The sequence below is a fragment of the Mycotypha africana genome (assembly GCF_025528875.1).
Source record: "Mycotypha africana strain NRRL 2978 chromosome Unknown BDF20scaffold_6, whole genome shotgun sequence".
Taxonomy (NCBI): Eukaryota; Fungi; Mucoromycota; class Mucoromycetes; order Mucorales; family Mycotyphaceae; genus Mycotypha; species Mycotypha africana.
Window position 1 is genome coordinate 95,854 of NW_026515730.1, and position 22,208 is coordinate 118,061.

The 22,208-nt window shown below is 38.9% G+C and overlaps 7 protein-coding genes across 7 annotated transcripts; 4 read left to right on the forward strand and 3 right to left on the reverse strand.

The window, feature by feature from the left end:
- Window positions 1-710: 710 nt before the first annotated feature.
- On the reverse strand, window positions 711-2,273 carry BDF20DRAFT_913393 (XAP5, circadian clock regulator-domain-containing protein; the record flags this gene model as incomplete). The annotated part of the gene is made up of 8 exons (XM_053084063.1): window positions 711-761; window positions 855-950; window positions 1,028-1,147; window positions 1,211-1,330; window positions 1,396-1,457; window positions 1,544-1,830; window positions 1,906-2,075; window positions 2,175-2,273. The coding sequence occupies 8 exons, from the start codon at window positions 2,271-2,273 to the stop codon at window positions 711-713; spliced, it is 1,005 nt and encodes a 334-aa protein (XP_052935298.1).
- A 697-nt stretch (window positions 2,274-2,970) lies between these two features.
- BDF20DRAFT_872417 (uncharacterized protein) lies at window positions 2,971-5,643 on the reverse strand (the record flags this gene model as incomplete). The annotated part of the gene is made up of 4 exons (XM_053081151.1): window positions 5,515-5,643; window positions 5,275-5,465; window positions 3,345-5,191; window positions 2,971-3,321 (listed from the first exon to the last, which is right to left on the reverse strand). Coding segments are annotated over exons 1-3 (2,089 nt in total), but the record flags the coding sequence as incomplete, so codon positions are not given.
- A 2,478-nt stretch (window positions 5,644-8,121) lies between these two features.
- Window positions 8,122-8,430, reverse strand: BDF20DRAFT_835850 (uncharacterized protein; the record flags this gene model as incomplete). Its single annotated transcript, XM_053078886.1, has 1 exon — window positions 8,122-8,430. The coding sequence occupies one exon, from the start codon at window positions 8,428-8,430 to the stop codon at window positions 8,122-8,124; it is 309 nt and encodes a 102-aa protein (XP_052935300.1).
- Window positions 8,431-9,756: 1,326 nt separating this feature from the next.
- BDF20DRAFT_820880 (RNA dependent RNA polymerase-domain-containing protein) lies at window positions 9,757-14,615 on the forward strand (the record flags this gene model as incomplete). The annotated part of the gene is made up of 4 exons (XM_053077574.1): window positions 9,757-10,007; window positions 10,120-10,724; window positions 11,470-11,633; window positions 11,943-14,615. The coding sequence occupies 4 exons, from the start codon at window positions 9,757-9,759 to the stop codon at window positions 14,613-14,615; spliced, it is 3,693 nt and encodes a 1,230-aa protein (XP_052935301.1).
- On the forward strand, window positions 14,498-15,859 carry BDF20DRAFT_872429 (uncharacterized protein). The gene has a single exon (XM_053081152.1). The coding sequence runs from the start codon at window positions 14,684-14,686 to the stop codon at window positions 15,638-15,640; it is 957 nt and encodes a 318-aa protein (XP_052935302.1). The 5' UTR covers window positions 14,498-14,683; the 3' UTR covers window positions 15,641-15,859.
- Window positions 15,860-17,475: 1,616 nt separating this feature from the next.
- On the forward strand, window positions 17,476-18,970 carry BDF20DRAFT_820916 (ergosterol biosynthesis ERG4/ERG24; the record flags this gene model as incomplete). The annotated part of the gene is made up of 3 exons (XM_053077575.1): window positions 17,476-17,751; window positions 17,846-18,320; window positions 18,423-18,970. 3 exons carry the CDS (start codon window positions 17,476-17,478, stop codon window positions 18,968-18,970), a joined length of 1,299 nt encoding a protein of 432 aa, XP_052935303.1.
- Window positions 18,971-20,638: 1,668 nt separating this feature from the next.
- Window positions 20,639-22,139, forward strand: BDF20DRAFT_820816 (uncharacterized protein; the record flags this gene model as incomplete). Its single annotated transcript, XM_053077566.1, has 7 exons — window positions 20,639-20,694; window positions 20,811-20,875; window positions 20,946-21,030; window positions 21,097-21,215; window positions 21,283-21,463; window positions 21,532-21,690; window positions 21,791-22,139. 7 exons carry the CDS (start codon window positions 20,639-20,641, stop codon window positions 22,137-22,139), a joined length of 1,014 nt encoding a protein of 337 aa, XP_052935304.1.
- Between the last annotated feature and the right edge of the window lie 69 nt (window positions 22,140-22,208).

Below are 22,208 nucleotides of genomic sequence, written 5' to 3' on the forward strand. Positions count from 1 at the left end.
AAGATAACAAAGAGTAGGAAACGCTATGAGTAGATTGAATCCTTCAAGACAAGCCACCGATAAAAGAATCACTCTCAGCTACTCATTTGTATTTAATGCGTTGCCACTCTACTACAGTTGGAAGTCGGACATTCAATCTCTGATTTTGAACATTTGTATTTACTGACGAACTAAATTCAAGACTACTTCTTAGCGAATATGTTTGGACGAAAGCCGCTGATAATTGCATAGCGTGTATATGATTATACCTCACAGATTTTCTGTCCCCTCTTGCGCCAATCCTTAGGACCCAATGCATCAAGGTAGAGCTCAAGTTCAAGAATAGGGAAACGGTGATGCATCTGTTATGCTTTTGTCTGTCATAGGTTGAGAATATACAAAAGTATATTATTGTAAGCAGAAATAAGTCGAAAGTTTCACAGTTTTAGTTCCAAAACTTCATTTGTACATGTCCTATTGTACAGCTTGAGTAGCAACGTACAAATCAGGCATTCTTACTGTCTCAATTACACAGTCGTTTTTGCTGTGAATCCCTTCACCCTATCGCCCCCGCCCCCGGTTTTGCAAATCCATTTCCAACTTTTATCTTTATCATCTAAATCACACACTCTACAAAAACCATGAATACCATCCCATCCAAAAGTAGATACACAAGCTTCTAGTTTTTTATAATTTTCAAACGCAAAATGACGGTGGTATGTGTAACTACATTAAATAATATCAAGACTCTTTTTTGTGTCCTTGATTTTGTATTGACCATACTATTAAGAAAAAGATGAAACAAGTCAGTGCTCGTTCGCTTTTTAAGATGCCTAAGCTTTTTTTTTCTTTTCTTCTTGTTGAAAGGAACTTACAGATTTTGCTGGATCAAAAACTTCCCAACGACTGGCAGGGAAAATATGCTTGTTTCTTTCGTACCATGCTCTTTCAACAACCTTACCGGCATGAGACTAAGGAAGGGTGGTGAGTTGGTTTGGCTCTATTCATACAAGCTTCCGGCTCAATTTCCATGCTCTTTTTTGCCTACCTCGTCCTTTTCGACAGTTGCATCATTGACTAAACGAATATCTTCATGTACGTCAAAACTGAATAATGGACCAGATTTTCCTCTGGCTTTGTTGATGATAAAGTCATAAAATGTATAATGCTGTTCGATAAATGAAAGATAAGCATGCGTTCATGAACACGTTTCAAGAAAACATTTGCTTACATGGGGAATGATCAAATCTTCTTTCACATAGATTAAATTGTCTGTATTTACGCCACGTAGCTGAGGGAATTGTTGACGGCACGCATCCAAAAATTGAGCGATCGAGTCTCCTTTTTTGCACTAATCATTACAGCAGTTCTTAGATCTCCATTCAAGGGTTTACTAGAAAACAACAAACAACTTACCGTTACAACTTTACGATGTCCAGTACCATCCCAATACGAATAAGTGATGTTGATCTTTTCGTCTAAACATACAACAAGCAACGGAAAAAAAGGGTGGGTTAGATCACACGCTTCAAGAACAGCTGATGGGATAGTTTCCACATCCTACTTTTGACTTCTTCCTGCTTTTTTAGCCATTCTTTTCTGAGCTCCTCACGCTCAATTCGTTCCTTCTCCTCCCTTTCTCTATCTGGCAAGAAGCTTGTGTCGACGGTTGGATCTTTCAGCATTTTTCGTTTTTTGAATACTGGTTTTTCTTCTTCTTCGGTGGCTGTGCTGGCAGGAGTACTATTCTTGCTGCTCTCTTGATCTAAATCTTCTTCTTCTTCTTCTTCATCTCCCGCAAAGGATAACTTTAGCACTTGTTTCTTTTTCTTTTTTCGTTTTTTTTCGTCCCTGTATAAGTCACAAAAGCGTCCACTTCAGTCTATCAGTTGACAATCATGAAAAACGGGCTATACAACTGTTTACCCTAGTGGTGCAGTATTTGCTGCTTCACGCTTCTGTTGCTCTTCCAAGTTCTCTCTGATTTTTCTATAATCTTTCAATTCTGTCAAACCGATGGTGCTGGTCTTCAACTGCGATTCGATGTCTGATTTGGCTTTGGCAAATTTGTCAGAACCGACACGCACTTCGCTCATCTATAGCCAAGGAATAATATATGAAAGTTCATTTCTCATGTCAAGTTAGCGTTGGTGAATCCGAGATCGAAAAACAAAGAAGGACAGGCTTTATTTTACTTTGGCAGCTTTCTGTCTTTCTTTTTCTGATTCTTCATAGATCTTTTGTCTTTGCTTTTGAAGCATGGACTGACGAAGAGCTTCCGCTTTGGAATCCATGTTATTGTGTCAATCGATGATTGCTGAAAGGGTGATGGAAGGAAAGAGCAGGTTTTGATGTAGAAAAGTAAAAGAGCAAAACGGCAGGAAAAAGCAACAGGACAACAACGGAATTTAAATTTTACGTAGCAACAGCCAGTTTAAATTTTTAAAAAACACAAATTTGCCCTTTTATAAAAAACATTCGCTATTTCTATTTCTACAGCTCACCGACAATCAAGTGAGGCCATGACAAAAAGTCTATGCAATAAATGAAAGATAGTGTATCCATCAACATAAAATAAGCGTTTTTCATAGGACAGAAATGCATAGGATTCGTTTATTACATACTTTACCAATGATGATTGTAGATAAATGATAAAGAAAGAAGAATGGTATCTTGTATAGCTTTGGTAAAAAATTCATCTTGATCCATCTTGAAAAGGTGTTTGTCTTTTGTTAAGAATGAAGCAGAAAAAGTGAGTGTGCATAGTGAGCAAAATTCATACATGATAACGCCTTGATCATTCATGTCGGAAGGCGGGTTGAGTCTTCTGTGAAGAGGAAGAGAGAAGGATAGATGAATCTGTTTACTGATAATGTTGATGGCGTGATGAAGAAGGCGCCGATGCTGAAGTTGAGTATAAGTTTTGATGAGAAGTAGAAACTAAAAGAATTGAATGATATGTAGAGAAAAGAAAAAAAAAAAAAAAGAGAATAAAGAAGAAAGAAAGGATGATTATTATTTTTATAAAAGTTAGTTATCATTGATCTGATCGTAAGTAACGAAGAGTTATGATAAAACATATGCCAACGAGTAAAACAATCCTAGTAGATTGCACTTGTGATTATTACCCGTTCTTTTTTGTCCTTCATCGGTATAAGCCTGAGTCGCATTGTAATCAGACATTGGCTGCAATAATGGAAAAGATGGATTGTAAGCGTCTTGAGTTATACTTGCAAAATATTGTTGTTGTTGTTGCTGGGCTGCTGCTGAATTGTTGGAAGGAGTTAAGGGCGTAGGCAAATCACTACCACGACTCATTGTGGTTCTACTTGACAAGATAGGTACAGTCGTTTTATCCGCAGCACTTTGCATGAATTGTTCTTGTGTGTTTAACTGAGCTCGAAGGGTTTCAATGGCCATAGAGAGATGTGGGGAGAGGAAGATATCATCAAAAATTCGAAAGGCCAACGAGGAAACATAGTAAAACCTTTTCATATCATGGACAGGCTCCTTTCCCGCTTTCTTGAGTTCACAATAGTAGTAGCATTGGGTTTGCAGAGCCAAAGTGAGACCAAAGGAGATGATACGGCTGCCTTGGATACACGTCAGTCTCGGTGGATAACGTTTCAGGTTTTCATTTCCACGCGACAGAGACAAGTAATAAGCGCGGTAACAGATATTGGAGGCCTTTTCGAATAGATCATCTATGGAAGTTAAGTGATAGTAGTGAAGAGGTGAGGATGGATGATGGGTAGAAATGATGAGATCTATAATATCATGGATTAAATACAAGTAAGATATGAGTGTTGTTGCAGCAGGGAATGGTGTAGTCGTAGTAGCGGGAGTGGCCGTGGTGGTAGTAGCAGAAGAGAATGGTGATATATCCGTTGGTAATTGGGCTCTCCAAAGAACGAGGCTGGATTTAAGTTTGTCGAATTCTGCATATAAAAGATTTTCATCACGATGATCACTGTTATTACTACTGCTACCACTGTTACTATTACTACTACCACTACTACCACTAATACCACTACTACCACCACCACCGCCACCATCACCACCACCACCACTAGTGCCAGTTCTGCTTGTATTACCCACCTTGTCTGTAGTTGTGTTTACAAATAAGGTACTCTGGTCCGATATCAAGCATAACACCCGTGAAAAGATCCTATTGAGGTTGACCAGATGGATAAAGTTGCAGGTTGTGGTGTGCTCATCCATGTCGTACGGTTCATGTTCAGGTTCCAAAGTAGGTAATTGATTGGGTAGAGTGCAGGTATCAAGCATCTGACGCCATCTGTCATCGGCAGTACTGCTCATGGTAATAATAACGTAGAGCATCCAATGAGCTCGACACAAATACTCACTATCCAATGATGTTACAGATCCATCCTGCTGGTACGAGAAACGAACTAGCATTGTCTGTATCTCATTTAGAAACCTGATAGCTTCGGGTGACAGAGGAGCTCCGACAGGCGTCATTAGTTCTTGGAATTTGTACAACAGGAATAATGTTTGTAAAGCGTCTAAGCATGGGGTCGTATGGTCCAATTGCAAAGAAGCTTTTTGATGGTAATCGGAGGCCTTATCTGTAGTTGGGTCTTCAATAAAAAGCGCAATGGAAAGGATGGCCGTTTTCAATGTGTACGGCAAAGAGAAAGCGCGGTGTTTTTGTATCTGCTGACAAGAAGATGTGTGCAAAATAGGAAAGAACGGATGTATATAGTCAATATATCGTTTTAATAGTGGCCACTCGTCCTGCGTTGGAATGCCTATGGACGCTTCCACACTATCGCAGTGATGCATCACCTCTGCTCCCATCGTCCGTACTTGTTCTGTACGGGGAAAAGGGGCGTAGCTGTTTCTACGCTTTTCATACCCCAAAACGCCTCGTTGATCCAACGAAAGATAAGGATGCTGTACTTGGTACAAGCTGGAGAAACTGTTGTCAGCCGTGTAGGTCGATGGACGAGATGAATGACGAAAGGAGAGTGTGACAGGCGTTGTCATGGGAGCTGTCCTGCTCTTTTTTGTAGCGGCTTCACAAGTTGCCTCGTGGATCGTCAGGTCATCTGTTGAAACAGGAACAGGAGCAGAAGCAGGAACGGAAAGATCCTTGCCGACATTTGCAGGCACATTTGAAAATTTGCAGAGCTGCTTGGCTTTTTGACAATTAGAACATGTACCTGAGTTTGGAATACCAATATCACATCTAAAGAAAGGGAAAAAGAAAAGGTGCGTCAAGACACAAATATTACTTGGAAAATGCTTTTGAACGTGCACTTTGCTACTTACTTTGATTTACGCTTTCTACAGAAATCACAAGCCCTCGTTACCTTGATCTTTTTATAACGATCCGGATCAGTCATATTTACAAAATGGTATTCCTTTGTCTTCTTTCGACAACGTTGCTTTCGTTGCGGTGGATGTTTGTCCGTCATATTCTCAAAGTTGAGAAAGGAAGAGATGAAAAAGTAGGTAAAATGCTCGGAATCATGCAAAAAACGGTTCGAGAAATTTATAATACGCGCGCACGAACAGGAAAAAAAAAAAAAAAAAAAAACGGAGCTTATTTAATGCTTCCATTTGTTGTCGAATGTGGAGTGCTTATTGTGGATCAAATTTTAAGGTTTGACAATCAAAAAGGAACCAGGAAAAACCCGTTACACTTCCTTTTTAAGCATATTGACTGACCGATGCACCAAACAAAAAAAAGCCCTTATTTTAAAATGGAAAAATTCTTTTTTTTTTTTTTTTTTTTTTTTTATATGGTTTTGGGGACCACTTGTACAGACTTGGGGAAAAAAAACCCCCCCGAGTGGAAAAAAATAAACAAATGCTTACATGCGTTTTCCCAGTTTGAGCACACTGCAAAATATCCATTTTTCTGGATTGACTTGCATAAGCTCATTTGTGCTTTTCCCTTCTATTTCCAAGTCCTCTCTCCTTAATTTTAGCACTGTTTCATATCTTTTTTTTTTTTTTTTTTTCCAATGCACCGGGATTTTTTTGATTTTTTTTTAAAATTTGCAGGTCACCCTTTCTATAAACGTATTATACAAATGAAAAATCGTTGAAACCTTTAGAATAATGAGGTTACAAGGACTCCTTGTGTATAAAGATATGTATGCATTGTACGTAAAGAATGAAATTAAAAATGAAAGGTAAGGCAAATCAAAAAACCGATCTTTTTCTTTTTTAAAAAAAATGCTAGAAATTCGCCTTTTTTGAACTTTTGGTGCCTGGGTTTCGCTTTAGGAAATTTCTACACACGTTTTTTGATCCGCACTCATCAGTCCCCTCTTTTGATTGGTTCCAACAAAGTAAAATGCAAAAGGCATTTCTTTACAACAATGCACAACACATGCCTAGCCATGTTCACGGGCTGAAATACGACATTGGCCGATTATTGAGTGAGCATGCAGCGGCTCATGATGACAACCCATCAACGTTTTTCATACTAGTAGTAAGAGGAAGAGGGATACTCTACATAGTCACGCATAGTGTCGCCATAATGGCTGAAACATTGAAACGCACATCAACAAATAAGAAAAAGAAGGCCTTCATTTGTGTAAACAGCAAGAGATTTTTTTCCTTCTTGGGCAAAGACAAACCAATAAAGACTACACAGTAACTTGGCATTCAAAATCAAGATTTTTTCAAGGGCTCATCCTTTACACATTCAACTTAAGACCTAGACGCAGACCCAGACCCAGAGAAGGGGCGCAGGAGAGCCAAGATTCATCATTCAGATGACAAGTTATGATTGTTTTAAATAGAAATTGTAGTGTCATTCTTATTTATATATGATGAAAGGTGTGTAGGTATTTTAACATCATCGTACTTTACGCCACTAAGCGGCCTATCTCTAATCTACCATATTCTTGCCTATTATTTTTTCGCTTGACTTTTGCACGAAATGGTTGATTATTAAACAATATTTTTGGCTGATAAGCATAGCAAATGCGCACATGGCTCTGCCCCACTCCCAACACTTTTTGTTGTCAGCGGAATCAGAAATGGCTTCAAAGCCCAAAATGTTCACTCAAACCTCGTTCATACGCCCAATTGGTAACTGCTACGAAAAGGATATCTTTAATGCATAAAGGCATTAAAAAACCCTGATTTGGGATGCCAGTCTAGTCCAGTAATATTTGCACCCATCAAACCTCCAAACGTTAATCTTCGTCTCATATGAGAACACAACACGCTTCCAATCTGTTGTATTTGCTTAAATGAAATTGATAACGGTTATAAGTCGATGACTATGAACTTAGGTGTCTTTATTGTTCTTTAGATGAAGTAGAAGGATTATTTACTTTGTGAGGTTTAGTGGGAATTATATTATTTGAGGACGCGTATGCTAGTCACTAATTTCAGGTTCAGATGCTTATTGGGTGATTATTATATTTAGGCCTGTATCTTGTTTTATGTTGTACATAACCTCTATTAGATGCAATATAGATAGACCGTGGTAGAATGTATTCTCTACCTGGTTGTACGTACTCGAGTATTGTAAATGTTATCTCACCAAACACGTCACAATCATCAACTGTCCACTACTGATGGTTTTTGGCCCATCTCAAACGCTTCTTTTTAAGTCTCCCCGTTGATGAAAGGCATCTTATGCTTGATGCAAGAATAAAATGAGGACGTTTATGGCCGTTTTTTGACTCAAATCGTAATCCAAATCAAGAAACGCTTTATGGGCCTCTTGGGCAATCTTTATAGACCCTGTGAATAGCCTGCGACGAACCACAGCTTTATTTTTCTCCGCTACGATAACTGGTCTAACACCTCCTCGACGGTGTCTGTTCGGGAACCACTTATTGTTATTCTTGAAAATTACCCCTTTCAAGACACCCAACTTGCTTTGGATGTTGGCCAAAGGTGTTTCCTTCTCAAGTAAACCCTTCAGTTGTGACATTGATTAGCTTTTGTTCGTTTGAGGTAGCAACGGTTTTGGTACCCCCAAAGGAAAGATGGTAGACTATCTTACTTCTTGCTTTAATGCTTGACGTAGCAGTTGCTCTACAAGTGCAAATTGTTTCAATGTACTTCAATTGGTTTCATTTGCTTCCTTTTTGTTCAATAATGACCATGGGTTCCAATTGAGTAACATGTGCTTGAGGGAATCTAACCCTATTCCTCAGAATCAATAGGTGTCTTTACATGTAGTTTATACTCTTCATTGGTTGCAAAATGATTCAAGCAAGACGGACATGCGAACCTTTGTTTGATGGCTTGATGTGCTTCGTTGTTATTCGACTTTGTGAAGAAATACTGCAATGAGTTGTGATAACGCTGGCCACGTTTCAACTTTGGTAATTCAATTGAGTGAACAGATAGTAAATGTGACCTGAGGTTTCGTCCCTCAGATTTCATCTCTTCACATAGGTGACACGCGTAGACTAAAATGACAACTTCTGGAGAAGATGATTCGGTTGACATTGCGTTTTTTGTTTTAAAAGGTTTTAACGATTTAAAACAATTTAAAAACAATTTATAACGATCTAGAACGATCCTTTCTATAATTGACCGCCCCCCCCCCTTTTTAAGGCCCCTTTGAATGACTGTAAGTTCATTTTGTGATATTTGTAATTGATGTTTGGTTTAGTGAACGCGACTTATAACTTTGATATAAACTGTAAGGTGAAATGAGTCTCCTTGAGTTCTTTTATTATACACTGAAAATCAGAGAGGGAAGCGTTCATAGCGAACTGAATGTTTGTATTGACAACAAAAGAAAGAAGGAAAGGAAAGAGAAACATTAAAAAAAGGAGCTAAATACTCGTTCTTAACCAGTAGGAATGCAGCATTATGTATGCGTATGTCTTTAGAGTACACGATGACGTGTGCAAGTGTTATTATGATGCTATGATCATAAGAACGAGTCAAATGCTTAAAAGTGTGTCTAATTCGTCTTTATATATTATAAGAGGTATGGAAATACCACAAGCGCGTGTGTTTCTTGTGTTACGGGGATTTAAACTTTGATCGCGCAATTGCACTAATATTGCCAACGTCTTCTTTGACCGCTGCAAACCGTACAATAAGTAATCCTTAACGATGTTTTATTATAAAATATAAAAAATGTAATAATGCAATATCGATTACCTGCAAACCGTACAATACGTAATCCTTAACGATAAGAAAAGGAGGACTTAAGACGGTTCGCGTGAGGCTTTATAGCCGTTCAATGGATCGCTGTTTGAGTTTTTTTTTTTTGGCTTCAGACTGTGACAATTGCTAGAAGTGTTGGTCAAGCTTGTTCAAAAGGAAACGAAAAAGGCAAATGGTTATAAATGACCATTAGGCTTACAAGGATAGGAGAAGTTGACTTCAAAAGTCATTCAACCAAAAAGATGAGAGCTATCATTCAAAACCGTGTACGTTTCGTTATGATTTATTCACCAGAGTTGACTTTCAAAAACCCAGAGGACAACAGTGACTGTTTCCAATTTTGACAGAGTACGCAAAAATGAGAACCTCAAGCTTCTATTGAACTTTGAAAGCATTCGTTAGTCTTACCCACCGTTGAACAGAAGAAAACCATGGCTTACGCGTACAACCCTGGACTTCAACACAATATGCCATACCATGGCTCTCCATATGGAGACCCAAACATGGCTCCTGCCCCAAGCCGCACATTATGGTACGCATCTTACCTAGATTTTTCTTCTATTGACTAAAAGACGGCCATCTCTTGGAAAAACTGTCAATAAACTGACATTTCATCGCAAAAAAACAGTACTCATCAAGCAATTCATTTGTAGGATGGGCGAACTCGATCCATGGATGAATGACGACTGGTTACGACAACTATTTTGGAGCTTAGGAGAAGAAGTGACAACACGTATTAGTATTGACAAATACGGCGGAACATATGCATTTATCGACTTTAAAACACACGAAGGTGCGACAAAAATTTTACAGACATATAATGGTACCATCATACCCAACACAAATAAATACTTCAAATTGAATTGGTCTAATCGAGATGGTAATGGCATGCCTATATTGAATCCGTAAGTTTTCGACAACATCAAAGAGTGGTTGAGGATAGCCAGAGAAACTATGGTTATCATTTTTCCATTCAAAGCGCCGTGGTATATTGAAACTACTTTTCTCTTGTAATAGTTCAATGCATCATAATCAAAATGATGGATGTAGTGTATTTGTGGGAGATTTAGGACCTGATGTGGATGATAGCATATTATTAGCAGCCTTTCAAAGTCGATACGCAACTACAGTATCTGCCAAAGTCATGATCGACCCCACCACTGGATTTTCCAGAGGATTTGGGTTCGTCAAATTCTATGATCCAGCGGATCAGCAACGATCCATTGATGAAATGCAAGGTGTTTACGTCGGTTCTAGAGCTGTTCGAGTGTCTATTGCTAGACCTAGATCTGCCTTCCAAAACAACAACCCAAACAATATGTCACTCAATCCAAATGTGCCAGAACACGAAATCACAACCGTATTTGTAGGTGGTTTGAACAACACCATCACTGAAGAGGAATTGAGAGGATATTTTGGCACCTATGGCGATATTCTAGCGGTGAAACTGATTCCCAATAAGAACATAGCATTTATTCAATATGATAAGAGATCATCTGCCGAACAATCCATTGCCGAACTCAACGGATCTCATTTGGGTGGCGCAAAGCTGAGGTTATCCTTTGGAAGAACACAGTTGAATCTAGGACCTACATATCACCATAACACCCCAACATATAACAGTTATAGTGGTGCTGCTGCTGGGGGTGTTGTACCTCATCAGCCTCATGTTTACCAACCCACACCGGTACAGCATATGCTCCAACCACCGGTTATGCCTCCACCACCTATCGTGCCGCCCCCAGATTTAGTAGACCCTGCCAAACCCTTAAGTGTCGATGCTCAGAATGAACAGTTTATAGCAGCTCAAGAAGAACATTGCTCTAACTGGAATTTAGCATCTTCAGCCAGTCATACAGCACTCACATTTACGGAATAAATTATATAAAGAGTTGCATTTATAATAAAAAAAGGAATGCGAACCATGTATATTGATTGATTGAACGGATACCAGATGTACGCTAGCTATTAACACATACACAAAAAGAGCAAAACTATACACATATACTAGAAGCGACGTTGATTGAATGTAATAGTCCGTCTTCTATATTTATTGTATCATTTATTGAAATCAACAACATCTGAATTATTTCATGTTTGATAAACATTTATTTTCTCATCAAGCTTGATGAGTGGTATGTAACCCATGCTTGCATACATATTGTTTTTTTTTTTTGTTCCGGATAATCATGCGAAAACGCAGAAAGCTGACCTAAACTTGACGTTGGGCATAGACGGGCCCACAAAAATTTAAACCTGATTGTTTTATTCTAAAGGCAAAAATACAACTCTATTTGTCTTTTTGGTTAGAATCCTTTCTTTTTGCACTTAATCTTCTTCAAGCCAGCATTGTAGTAGGACTCAAAGGGAAACCACCTCCAAAATTGCCCTGCAAGATGAATAGTAAAGTATTTTCAACCCTTTCACAACAAAACGAAACCTCAAGCAGCATTATACAATTAACTTACGCTTATACCATTATTAATCTACAACAGATCGCACTCGTAGTGAGCCCTCTAAAACTAATCGACGTAGCCCTGAAGGCAGCTATCATAATGTCCGTCCACATCGTAACATTACTAATCACAGCCACGGTGAATACAATGGTGCTGCTATTCGCAGGAATGAGAGTAACGGCAATGAACGCTCCCGTACCATAAAGGTCAAGGATTTAAACCGTCTCACCATTCCTGCTACTCTCATGAGTTTTTTCGACCGTTTTGGCGTTGTTGACAGCGTTACCCTTGATGAAGATGATGAGGGTCGTAAAACTGGCTCTGCTACGGTGGTTTTCAAGTAACGTATTGTGAAAAAGGCCTGCTACCATTTTTATGCATGAGATATTAATTCCTTCTGTTCTTCTTTCTGGTTCATCAAGAAAATCCCCACTTGATCCTGATGCTCTCGTAAATACTCCTCATAGAATTGATGGCAAAAGAGTTCATATTGAGTTCATTCGAAATCAAGCACAAGAAGGAAGGTCGTCCAACGAACAAACGGCCAGATTACTTGCCCGAACTTTCTGCATGGGGTCAATGATTGGCGTCAATACGTTTGTTGAAGAATGGAAAACGAATAATGATGTGAAATTATGGATCAATTATACCCTTCGCAACTGTACTATTTTTTTCAAACAACTCAATGAAGAATACAAGGTAGTTTACAAATTTAAAGACCTCAGTACGGATATGGTCGTGGAAAGGGAAGGCAATGTTACGGCCTTCACTATCTCTCTTCGACATCCTGGCCAATTTTGGCGTCGAAATAATAATGTAATCACTGAAACCAGCTTTTCATCAAAACGAGGTCAAAAATGGGAAAGAGTGACGCTTATTCCTCTGACGCCCGACTCTGATATTACGTCTCGCCCATCAAGCCCTTTCCTTCCTTTACCACGAAAAGGTGTCCTCAATATCGGTAGCTGGATTGTTTATCGTATCGTCTTCAATCCAGGCTCAAATCATAAAGCCAATTTTGAACAGCAACTGCAAGAAGCCGCTTTTTTTAACCTTGTACCACAAAATCTTGAAAATTGCAAGCCTAAAATCAAAATTGTGGAAGCGTCTACGTTACCAAAACCGTTTGACCATGCGGACAGATCAAACAAGTGGAACTTTGACTTTGACGTCTTATACATGCTCGAGTCTTGCATTTCTTACTACTACTTTAACGAATACAACCTCACCAAGGAATTTTATGATATGATTGCCAACGTTGATCCCAGCTTTGCGATCGGTGTTCTTCAAATTATTAGTCAAGCGAAAAAGCCCGTTTACGATCCCTACGAAAAGTTTTATGATATATGGAAAAGAATGGGTAATAGAGTGAAAGAAGAAAAGACCATCCCTAGTCATTGCACTATGCTTCGTAAGGTCATCATTACTCCGTCGCATATCTATTATCAGCCTCCTACTTTAGAAACCACGAACCGTGTCATTCGTCATTACAAAGACCAGTGTGATTCTTTTATCCGTATTCAATTTGTCGACGAAGGGTTCAACCGCGTTGGCGCTTCCGGTGCCAATGGCGATACTGTATCAAAAAATGCCATTTACAACCGTATTTATGATGTGTTGAAGCGTGGTGTTCAGATTGGTAAAAGACGTTTCGAATTTTTGGCCTTTTCCAGCTCCCAACTACGTGAACAAGGTTGCTGGTTCTTCGCCCCTACCCGTGAATTGACGCCCAATGATATTCGCAATTGGATGGGTGTCTTTTCCCACGAAAAAGTCGTAGCAAAACATGCCGTCAGAATGGGACAATGCTTCTCTTCCACGAGGCCTATCTATACCTTGACCACGGACCAGATTGAATACATTGACGATATCGTCCGTGGGCAGTATACTTTCTCCGACGGTGTTGGGAAAATCTCTCCGTCTCTAGCCCAACAAGTAGCTTTGAAGATGGAACTCAAGACGGTTCCTAGTGCTTTTCAATTCCGGTTAGGCGGGGCCAAAGGTGTGCTTACTGTGTCAAAGGAACTTGAAAACAAAAAGGTCCAAATACAATTGCGTCCTAGTCAAATCAAGTTTGAGTCTGAGCACACGACACTGGAAGTCATCCGCCCATCCACTTATATACATAGTTATCTTAATCGCCAGGCCATCACATTATTGGCTTGTCTTGGTGTTCCGGATGATGTATTTATGACTCTCATGCATGAAATGATTCAAGATGTGAATAGGTTGTTCCAAAAATCAGAAGAAGCCATCCGAGTTTTACTAGGCAACGTGGATCAAGCTGGCACTGCTGTGTCTCTGGTTTCCATCCTTCAAGCGGGCTTCTTAGAACATCGTGATCCTTTCATCAGAAACATGCTTAATCTGTTCCGTATCATGGTGTTGAAGGATTTGAAGAAGAAAGCCAAGATCATTGTCCCCCAGGGCGCTTATCTCCTCGGTGTCATGGACGAAACGGGAACACTTGAAGAGGGCGAGGTATTTGTTCAAATTTGTGATACTACTTCCAATGGAACGAATAAGAGAATTATTACAGGCGATGCCGTGGTATACCGTAACCCCTGCTTTCACCCTGGAGATATTCGTACAGTCAAGGCCGTCGATAAAAAAGAGCTTCATCACTTGTTCGATGTGATCGTCTTTCCCCAAAAGGGCTTTCGTGATATTCCGAGTATGTGCTCTGGTGGAGATTTGGATGGTGATGACTATACTGTGTATTGGGATCCCCGCTTACTACCTTCCACCAAGAACTATCCACCGATGGATTACACACCGGAGCCTCCTAAGAAAGTAGATAAGGTTCAAATCAAAGATATTATCAAGTTTTTCGTGAATTATATGGATAATGACGTCCTTGGACAAATTGCCAATGCTCATCTAGCCACTGCCGACCTTTCCCCGCTTGGTGCAAGAGATGGTCGCTGTATCAAGCTTGCTCATCTCCACTCGACTGCTGTAGGTAAACTATCTTTTAGTACCATCGTTTGTTTCTTTATTACTTTCCCCTCCCCCGTTGTATGGGACCATGTTCATAATAATCACTTATTTCGGTAGATTTCCCAAAGTCTGGTAAGCCCGCTGTCTTCAAGCCTGAACTTCGAGTGAGCCAGTTCCCTGATTTCATGCAAAAGAAGGATAAGCCTTCGTACAAATCAGAAAAAGTGTTGGGCAAAATCTTCCGTGAAATTGACAAGGCGGATTACAAGAATTATCAATCCACCTTGACGCAGGAAACAGTATACGACACGAGGATGATAGTCCCAGACATGGAACTCTACATCGCCGAAGCAAGAACACTCAAAACTCAGTACAATCGGCAGCTTTATGCTCATATGAATCACTATGGTATACAAACGGAAGCTGAAGTTTGCTCTGGATTCATCATCAAATGGCTCAAGAGCGGTAAAAACAAGTCAAAATATGAACAACATGATTACGCCATGAAAGTCATCAATAACTTCAAATCTACATGGAAAAAGAGGTTTGAACAAGAGTTCTTGGATGCAAGCAAGACAATTGATAAGAGTAGAAAACATTACATTGATGCTAAAGCTGCAGCGTGGTATTATGTTGCTTACCACCCAGATGAACGTATGAAAGACATGTCGGTGGAAGGTGGTTTCTTCAGCTTTCCTTGGTGCGTCTATGAATATATCTGTGATGTCGCTAAGCGAAACAAGCCGAAAGAAAAAGTGAATTATCCAACGATTGATGAGGAAAGCATAAAAGAAGGTATAAAAAAATTGGCTATTCTACGAAATGATGCGGCTGTCATTGATGATGACGAAGAGGACGATATGTTTGACGATGAGGACGACCATGATTATGATACCTTGGATGAATCTTCCGATGATGAGGTCATCATTGCTCCCACACCCGGCCGTTCCTCTATTCATAGAGTTTTATCAGCAGCTGGCAAACCCGTCATCTCTCAAGCCAATTCTGGTAACCGTGGATCTCAGGACAAGACAGCATCCCAGACTCTTACTTCTACGAGTGCAAGCCGTCAAACTGTTCTCCATGCAGATGCCACGGAGGAAGATATAGTGGCTGCTCTGTTGGGCAACACTTCCATGTAAAACGTTGTAGCATACCATGATCACTTCTGCACTTTGTGCGTTTGAAATATGTTACCCCACTGTTGATATCACTGCTCAATACACCACAATTAGAATAAAGAATTATTGAATTGTATACCCTCCATTTTCTTTCACGTGAAATTTTAAATAAACATGGGTACAGAAATAATTCTTTTTGAACATGTGCGAAAGAAGCTCTAACGAAGTAACAGTATTGTTTGAATACGCCATGATTTTCAATATCGGTTCTAGACCAATAACCTTCCACAGCATTAGGAGTATGGTGCTTGCTATCACGATAATAACGGAAAAGATAATATATCAGCAATAGATGCTCAAGTTCGCACAAAAAATTCAAGCTATACTTGTTTGTATCCAAAGCTCTTGTTTGATGCTACAAAATTAGATTGAAGATATAGAAAAGGCAAAAGCTAAAAATGATGAATTTGGCACGCGGTTTGTGAAGCATTATCACAAATCGAAATTGCTAGCTACTCATACATGCTTATCCTACTGAATTTGCTTTAAAGTGTTCATATAAAACATGTAATGTGTTGAAGAATCCTACTTTCAGTCTTGCAATGATTAGCGCACAATCATTCAAGCAATCAAATAAACATTTCCCAAAACATAATTTGAAATGGTCAAGAAATGGACTATGTACAATAGAAAAAGATACAGATGCTCTGAAGGTTGACAGATACTATTCTGCTTCGGCTGTGGGAGATACCGACTATCAAACGAGTTCTGATATAGGAGCCTGATATACAGTTATGTGATACTTCCACCATTTTGAGCCGAAGGATCACTAAAAGACTAGCCCATATCAAATTAGCTACTGCGAAACCTTCAAAGTATTGCTTTTAATACTTTTCATTGTGCCAAGTAAACTTGATTTATTAAAACACTCGCTTTAAATTCGTCAACATTTCAGCTAAAGAATTAACAAAAAATTTAGCGCATCAAGTTGCATTAAACATGTGTAAGAGCAGATCAATTCAAATACCATCTTATTCGCGACAGTAACCAAGGATACGAAGGTATTTTCAAAAGGTGGTAATGATTTTGGCACTTGTTACTCTAGTACCCATCCTTGAGACCGTGCTTTATGCAGAATGGGGAATAACAAACCTTCGAACTCCTTGAAATCAAAGTATTTTCTGATTGGTTTTTATTGCAAATGAGAATTTTTGGCCCACACCAGATTCTTGTTCGCACATGCTTTACTCTTACACTTTAAATGTATTAAAAGTTCTATTCAAACCGCATTAGTGTTTGCACTCTAGAAAATTATGGACAGTAAGTACAGCATAACTTACGATATTATGGGTGAGAATTATGCTCATTTGAAAATGCTATGTGAAGTAGTCGTTAGTTTCGTTACTATGACTGCATTCTATCGCAGTATTCTGCAAGAGAGGAAACTGCAATATGAGTAAATTGATGTTCAAAACAGACAGAGATGCAGTATCATTGTTGCAGCTTGCAATATAAAAGTCGTATGGTTTGTTTGTTTAACAAACAGATTCTTTATTATTAATTAAAGCGACCTTTTTTCTTTTTTCCCTCTTCTGCTCTACGGCTACTTTTTCTTCTAATTATCGTATTCCACTTTCCTTCTTGTCTTCGTTCAAATCTAGTAATCAAACATTTTTCCAATGGTAGTTACGAGAAGGTGTGCGAGCCGTAATGACGATTGCAGGGGCCTACCTAACAATAAAGACGTCACTAATGACAATGGTGTACCTTTGTTCGAACAAAAACTGACAAAGAACGACATTGAAGTAGATAAGCAACGACATCTTGAATTTGGTGGGCCTGTTGGAGTAGCAGCAATGATGATTGGGTTTCCAGCTTTGATGTACTATTTCTGGGTTTGCTTGGAATACCATCAAGGAAAATTGATTTATCCAACGACATTGACCTCTTTGTCAGATATCAAGAGTTGGCTTATAGAAGAAATCTGGAAAAAAATGAAACTAGGTGCTTACCCCTCGAGATGGGCAATTCAAACATACATGGGCTACGTTATTTTCTCATTTATACTCGCCGCTGTTATGCCAGGGCCAGTAATAGAAGGTCTACCCATTCCTTCTCAAAACGGGCAAAAGGTACATAGTGTAACAAATTTTAATTTGACCGTGAACCAAAATATGAACAAATATTTCATTGAATTCTCCATTCACTGAACATATTTACATATAGTTAAAGTACCTTTGCAATGGTCTTTCAGCCTGGTATGTTACATTGGCTACATCATTTGTATGCCATATCACGGGTATTTTCCGTCTTACCCATATAATCGATCACTTTGGTGAACTGATGACTGTGGCTATTATTTGGGGTTTTGTAATGTCTGGTCTTGTATACTTTATCAGTTATGCAATGGGTAAAACGCACGAACGAAAATCAGGTAACTTCTTTTATGATTACTTTATGGGGGTTTGCCTGAACCCGCGAATCGGCGTGGTAGATTTAAAAATGTGGGCAGAAATCCGTTTGCCTTGGCCTGTTCTGTTCTATCTGTCACTTTCTTGTTTACTGAAACAATATGAAAGTTATGGTACAATTACTGCTCCAGCTTTCTTCATGATGCTTGCGCATTTTTTATACGCAAACGCTTGTCAAAAAGGTGAAGAATGTATACCAACATCATGGGATATATTCTATGAATTAGATGGTAAAATCTTATACCTAAACACAAAAAGGCAAGGGAATCATTGACAGACTTTTAACTACTCCACGATGTACGTTTGATTACTTTTGTAATTAACACGCATAGGTTTTATGTTAATATTCTGGAATATGGCAGGCGTCCCGTTTACCTATTGTTATACGTCCATCTATTTAATGAAATATCAACTCACCAGCGGAGAAGCGATCACTCATTCTACACCTTATACTATCGCCATTTATACCATCTTAATACTTGCTTACTACGTTTTTGATACCGGCAACTCCCAAAAGAATCGTTTTCGAATGGAGCAACACGGAACATATATTGATCGTAAAGCCTTCCCTCAGCTTCCTTGGGGTCGTATAAAATATCCAACTTACATCAAGACTGAAAATGGTAATTTACTACTCACATCGGGCTGGTGGGGTTACGTTCGCAAGCCTCATTACACAGCCGATCTCTTCCAAGCACTGTCGTGGGGTCTTATTGCTGGTTTTGGATCTTTTCTACCTTACTTTTACTTTTGTTTTTTCTTGTGCGTGCTTGTTCATCGTGTGTCGCGAGATATGGCTCGTTGCGCTCAAAAGTATGGGAAGGACTGGAATCGCTATTGTGAGCGAGTACCCTACATATTTATCCCTTATATTTTTTGAAAAGAGACATTGTCTCTGGTAGTTATTACGTCTCCATACGTTGACTTCAATTCTCATGAATAAAAAACTGAAATAAGCGCAGAATTGCTAGATGTTTCTTATTTCTACACCATGGAACAGTTTATTAATCTTAGGTCTGGGTACCAACGCATAGTTTTCAGGCATTAAACAAAATTATGTTTATATGATGTAATATAATAGTAGACCATTAAGAGTAAATAAAAGACAGTTTGCACAACAGTAGAAAGTACAAGCTCTTCTTTCTTTCACCTGTAAAGATAGGACTGAGCCCATTCAAGCGATGTTGAAGGGGTGGTGTCTTATGTTTTCGGTCTCCCTAGATACTTACAAATGGAGCTACTGGTCTTCCAACATATTTTTTGAGACATTCGCGTCAAGGTTCTACAGTTTCTAACTAGTCTTGCAAGCAAGTATACTATAGGTCTAAACGTCTTTCAATTTCTCGAGAGTTTTACTGGAACAGTACGAGCATATTCTGGATGTCTTGAATTCATCGATTTCCTGTATTAGCAGGTCTCCGACTGCTTTGCGACGCTTAAGTGCACACCACACATAAGCTTTCGTTTGACAACCTTTATAATAACAATATGATTTACGCGTTTAACGTCGTGTTCAAAATACACAAATATTGAAAATTATGAATCAATGCTCACGGTAACAGCATTGCTACGTAAGACAGCAAGCAACATTCCAACTCCAGTACTTTATCTTTTCAATCAAAGCTTCTTCTATGGATCACACGCGTTACAAACTGGAAGTCAATTATCTTTAGGAAATGAAGAGACTCCAATGGATAAGCACAATATATAAGGGTTTTTTATAGTAATCTAAGACAATTGAAGAATTTACTATTGTAAATTTGTTGTAGAGGATATCAATAAGCGTGGCTTCTAGCTTTTATTATGCCTCCCTACTCGTCATTTTTGAACCATACTGAGAATACTGGTCAAGGATTAAAAGTATTATTTGACGCAATCCGTTGCAGAAAAGCGAATTATCGTTTCGAATTCAGAAAGCTTGTAAGACAATATGCCTGATGATTGCCTGGGTTGGACTAGGCATGCAGAATATTCGGGGATGGATGCTTACAGGGCACACTTGGCCTCATGAATTAGTGATCTAAATCGGTTTATATGCCATTAAAAATTGCAAAAATGCAAATCGTTCAATAAAAATTACAAGTCGTTTAAAATGGACGTCAATACACTGTCATATACAATTCCTCACCAGTCAAAACAGCTCCCAAGTCGACCAATACAGCGTGCCAATGTTCACGCCAACTGTCCAATTGCTATTTTTTGAGGTCGATTATTTTCAACATGAGAAAATGTCGTCCTCCCTGACAGAAACATTAGCACAGCTCTTACTACATTGGCTTTATGCGTTAACAATCACCACGACTTGGTAATCCCTTTCTCCCTTAGTTAGCTTCATGACACACCGCCTTTTTTTCACTTGTTCCTCTAAGGAGTTTTTTTTTCTTGTGATCTGCCCAAGAAAGTTTTAGTAAGTAAATTAATCTGTGCGCCCATTGGGGTTTCAATTATTTTGTTAACTTTAATTTAATAATGTCATTTTGGGTTTTTGAATTCGAGCTTTCACTGTTTCTTACATTTTGGATGTTCAACAAGTGAATCACTTAAAAATATGGAGGCGGAACAAATTCGAGACGGCGTAAAGTACATGCAACAAGGCGATAAAGCGTATGTAACTTTGAACCGAACTACCCCAACTCTGAGATTTAGCTTGGATAAGCAAAACCAATGTTTATAGTTGGCAATACAAACTGATTATGCAACCATTATCTACACCCACTTAGTTCAACTAAAGGCTTTTTTAGAAAGCCCGATTGGGATTTAGCGGCAAGCTATTATGACAAAGCTGGTAATTTGAAATAGAGGAAGAAGTGAGATCTTGCGAACGTCGTGTACTGATGACTGTTTATGCAACATAGCAACATCATTTAAAATAGCACATTCGTATGATCAAGCCGTTCAAGCTTACTATAAATCTTCTGAAGCCCTCTCCAAAGCCGATGCGTAACGTAGAATAAGAAAGATACCAAATGACATAACTAATTAATCTAATTTTGTCTTTTCTTTTAGCATTCACTTGGCAGGAAAAGCATTAGAAAGTGCTGCCTTTCTCCTAGCTCAAAATTTAAACCAACCACAAAGAGCTGCTGAAGCTTATCAGCGTGCTAGTGATTATTTCATGACACAAGGTCATCTATTAGAAAATGAACGTTAAATGTCTCTGCGACATATTCAATTACTGATCCGACTATTTAGGAAGCATCGATCGTGCCGCGGAGCAACTCGATAAAGCAGGAAGGGTGTTGGAGGCAATAGATGTTAACGCATCATTTAATGTTTATAGCAAAGCTTGTACTTTATACGAACAGGAAGATAGGGGACGATTCGCTGTGGAAATTTTCAAGAGAGCCATATCATTGCTTATAAGAAACAGAAAGTAAAAACGTCAAAGAGGATTCAACCATAAGCTGCGTTACAAGACTCACAATTTAAATTTTTAAAAAGGTACGATAGAGCTGTTGAAATGTTAAAACGCCAATCAGTCATACTTCAAAAGTTCACCAGTCGAACTCATCTCTATAAAGCCAACCTCAGCATACTCATCTTAATATTTGCTATTGGTGATGACGTGGAAGCTGGTAAACAATTTAATACTATGTGCAGGTAAGATAAAATTGTTGCTATTGTTCATCATTTTCACTTTTCTCAAGAGTTTGCTTAAAATTTTACCACTATTAAGTAATGACGCAGGGTTTGCACAAAGCGAAGAAGCGGAGATAGCAGAGCAATTACTGAAGGCTTACGATGAGAGAGATCAAAGCCTATTGGAAAAAACGGTTAGGTTACAGCACGTAACATTCTTAGATAATGAAGTAGTGAAACTGGCAAGAATGCTGACAGTTCCAGGAGAAACGTTATCTTCAGCAGCTAAAAAGGGGTCAGCTACGTACAACAGTAATGCTCAAGCAAATTCTGCCTCTACAGGTGCAGATAGTACAGCTCCATATGGTAGTCAACATTCTGCAACAGGAAACGGAAACATCAGCAGTTTTGACAAGTTAAATATCAATAATAATGGTTATGATGATGAGGATGAAGAGGATTTGCGATAAAGGGTCTTTATTGTTAGATTAAATATTATACTATGCAAATAAACTATTAGGGCCCTTCATGCCGAGGCA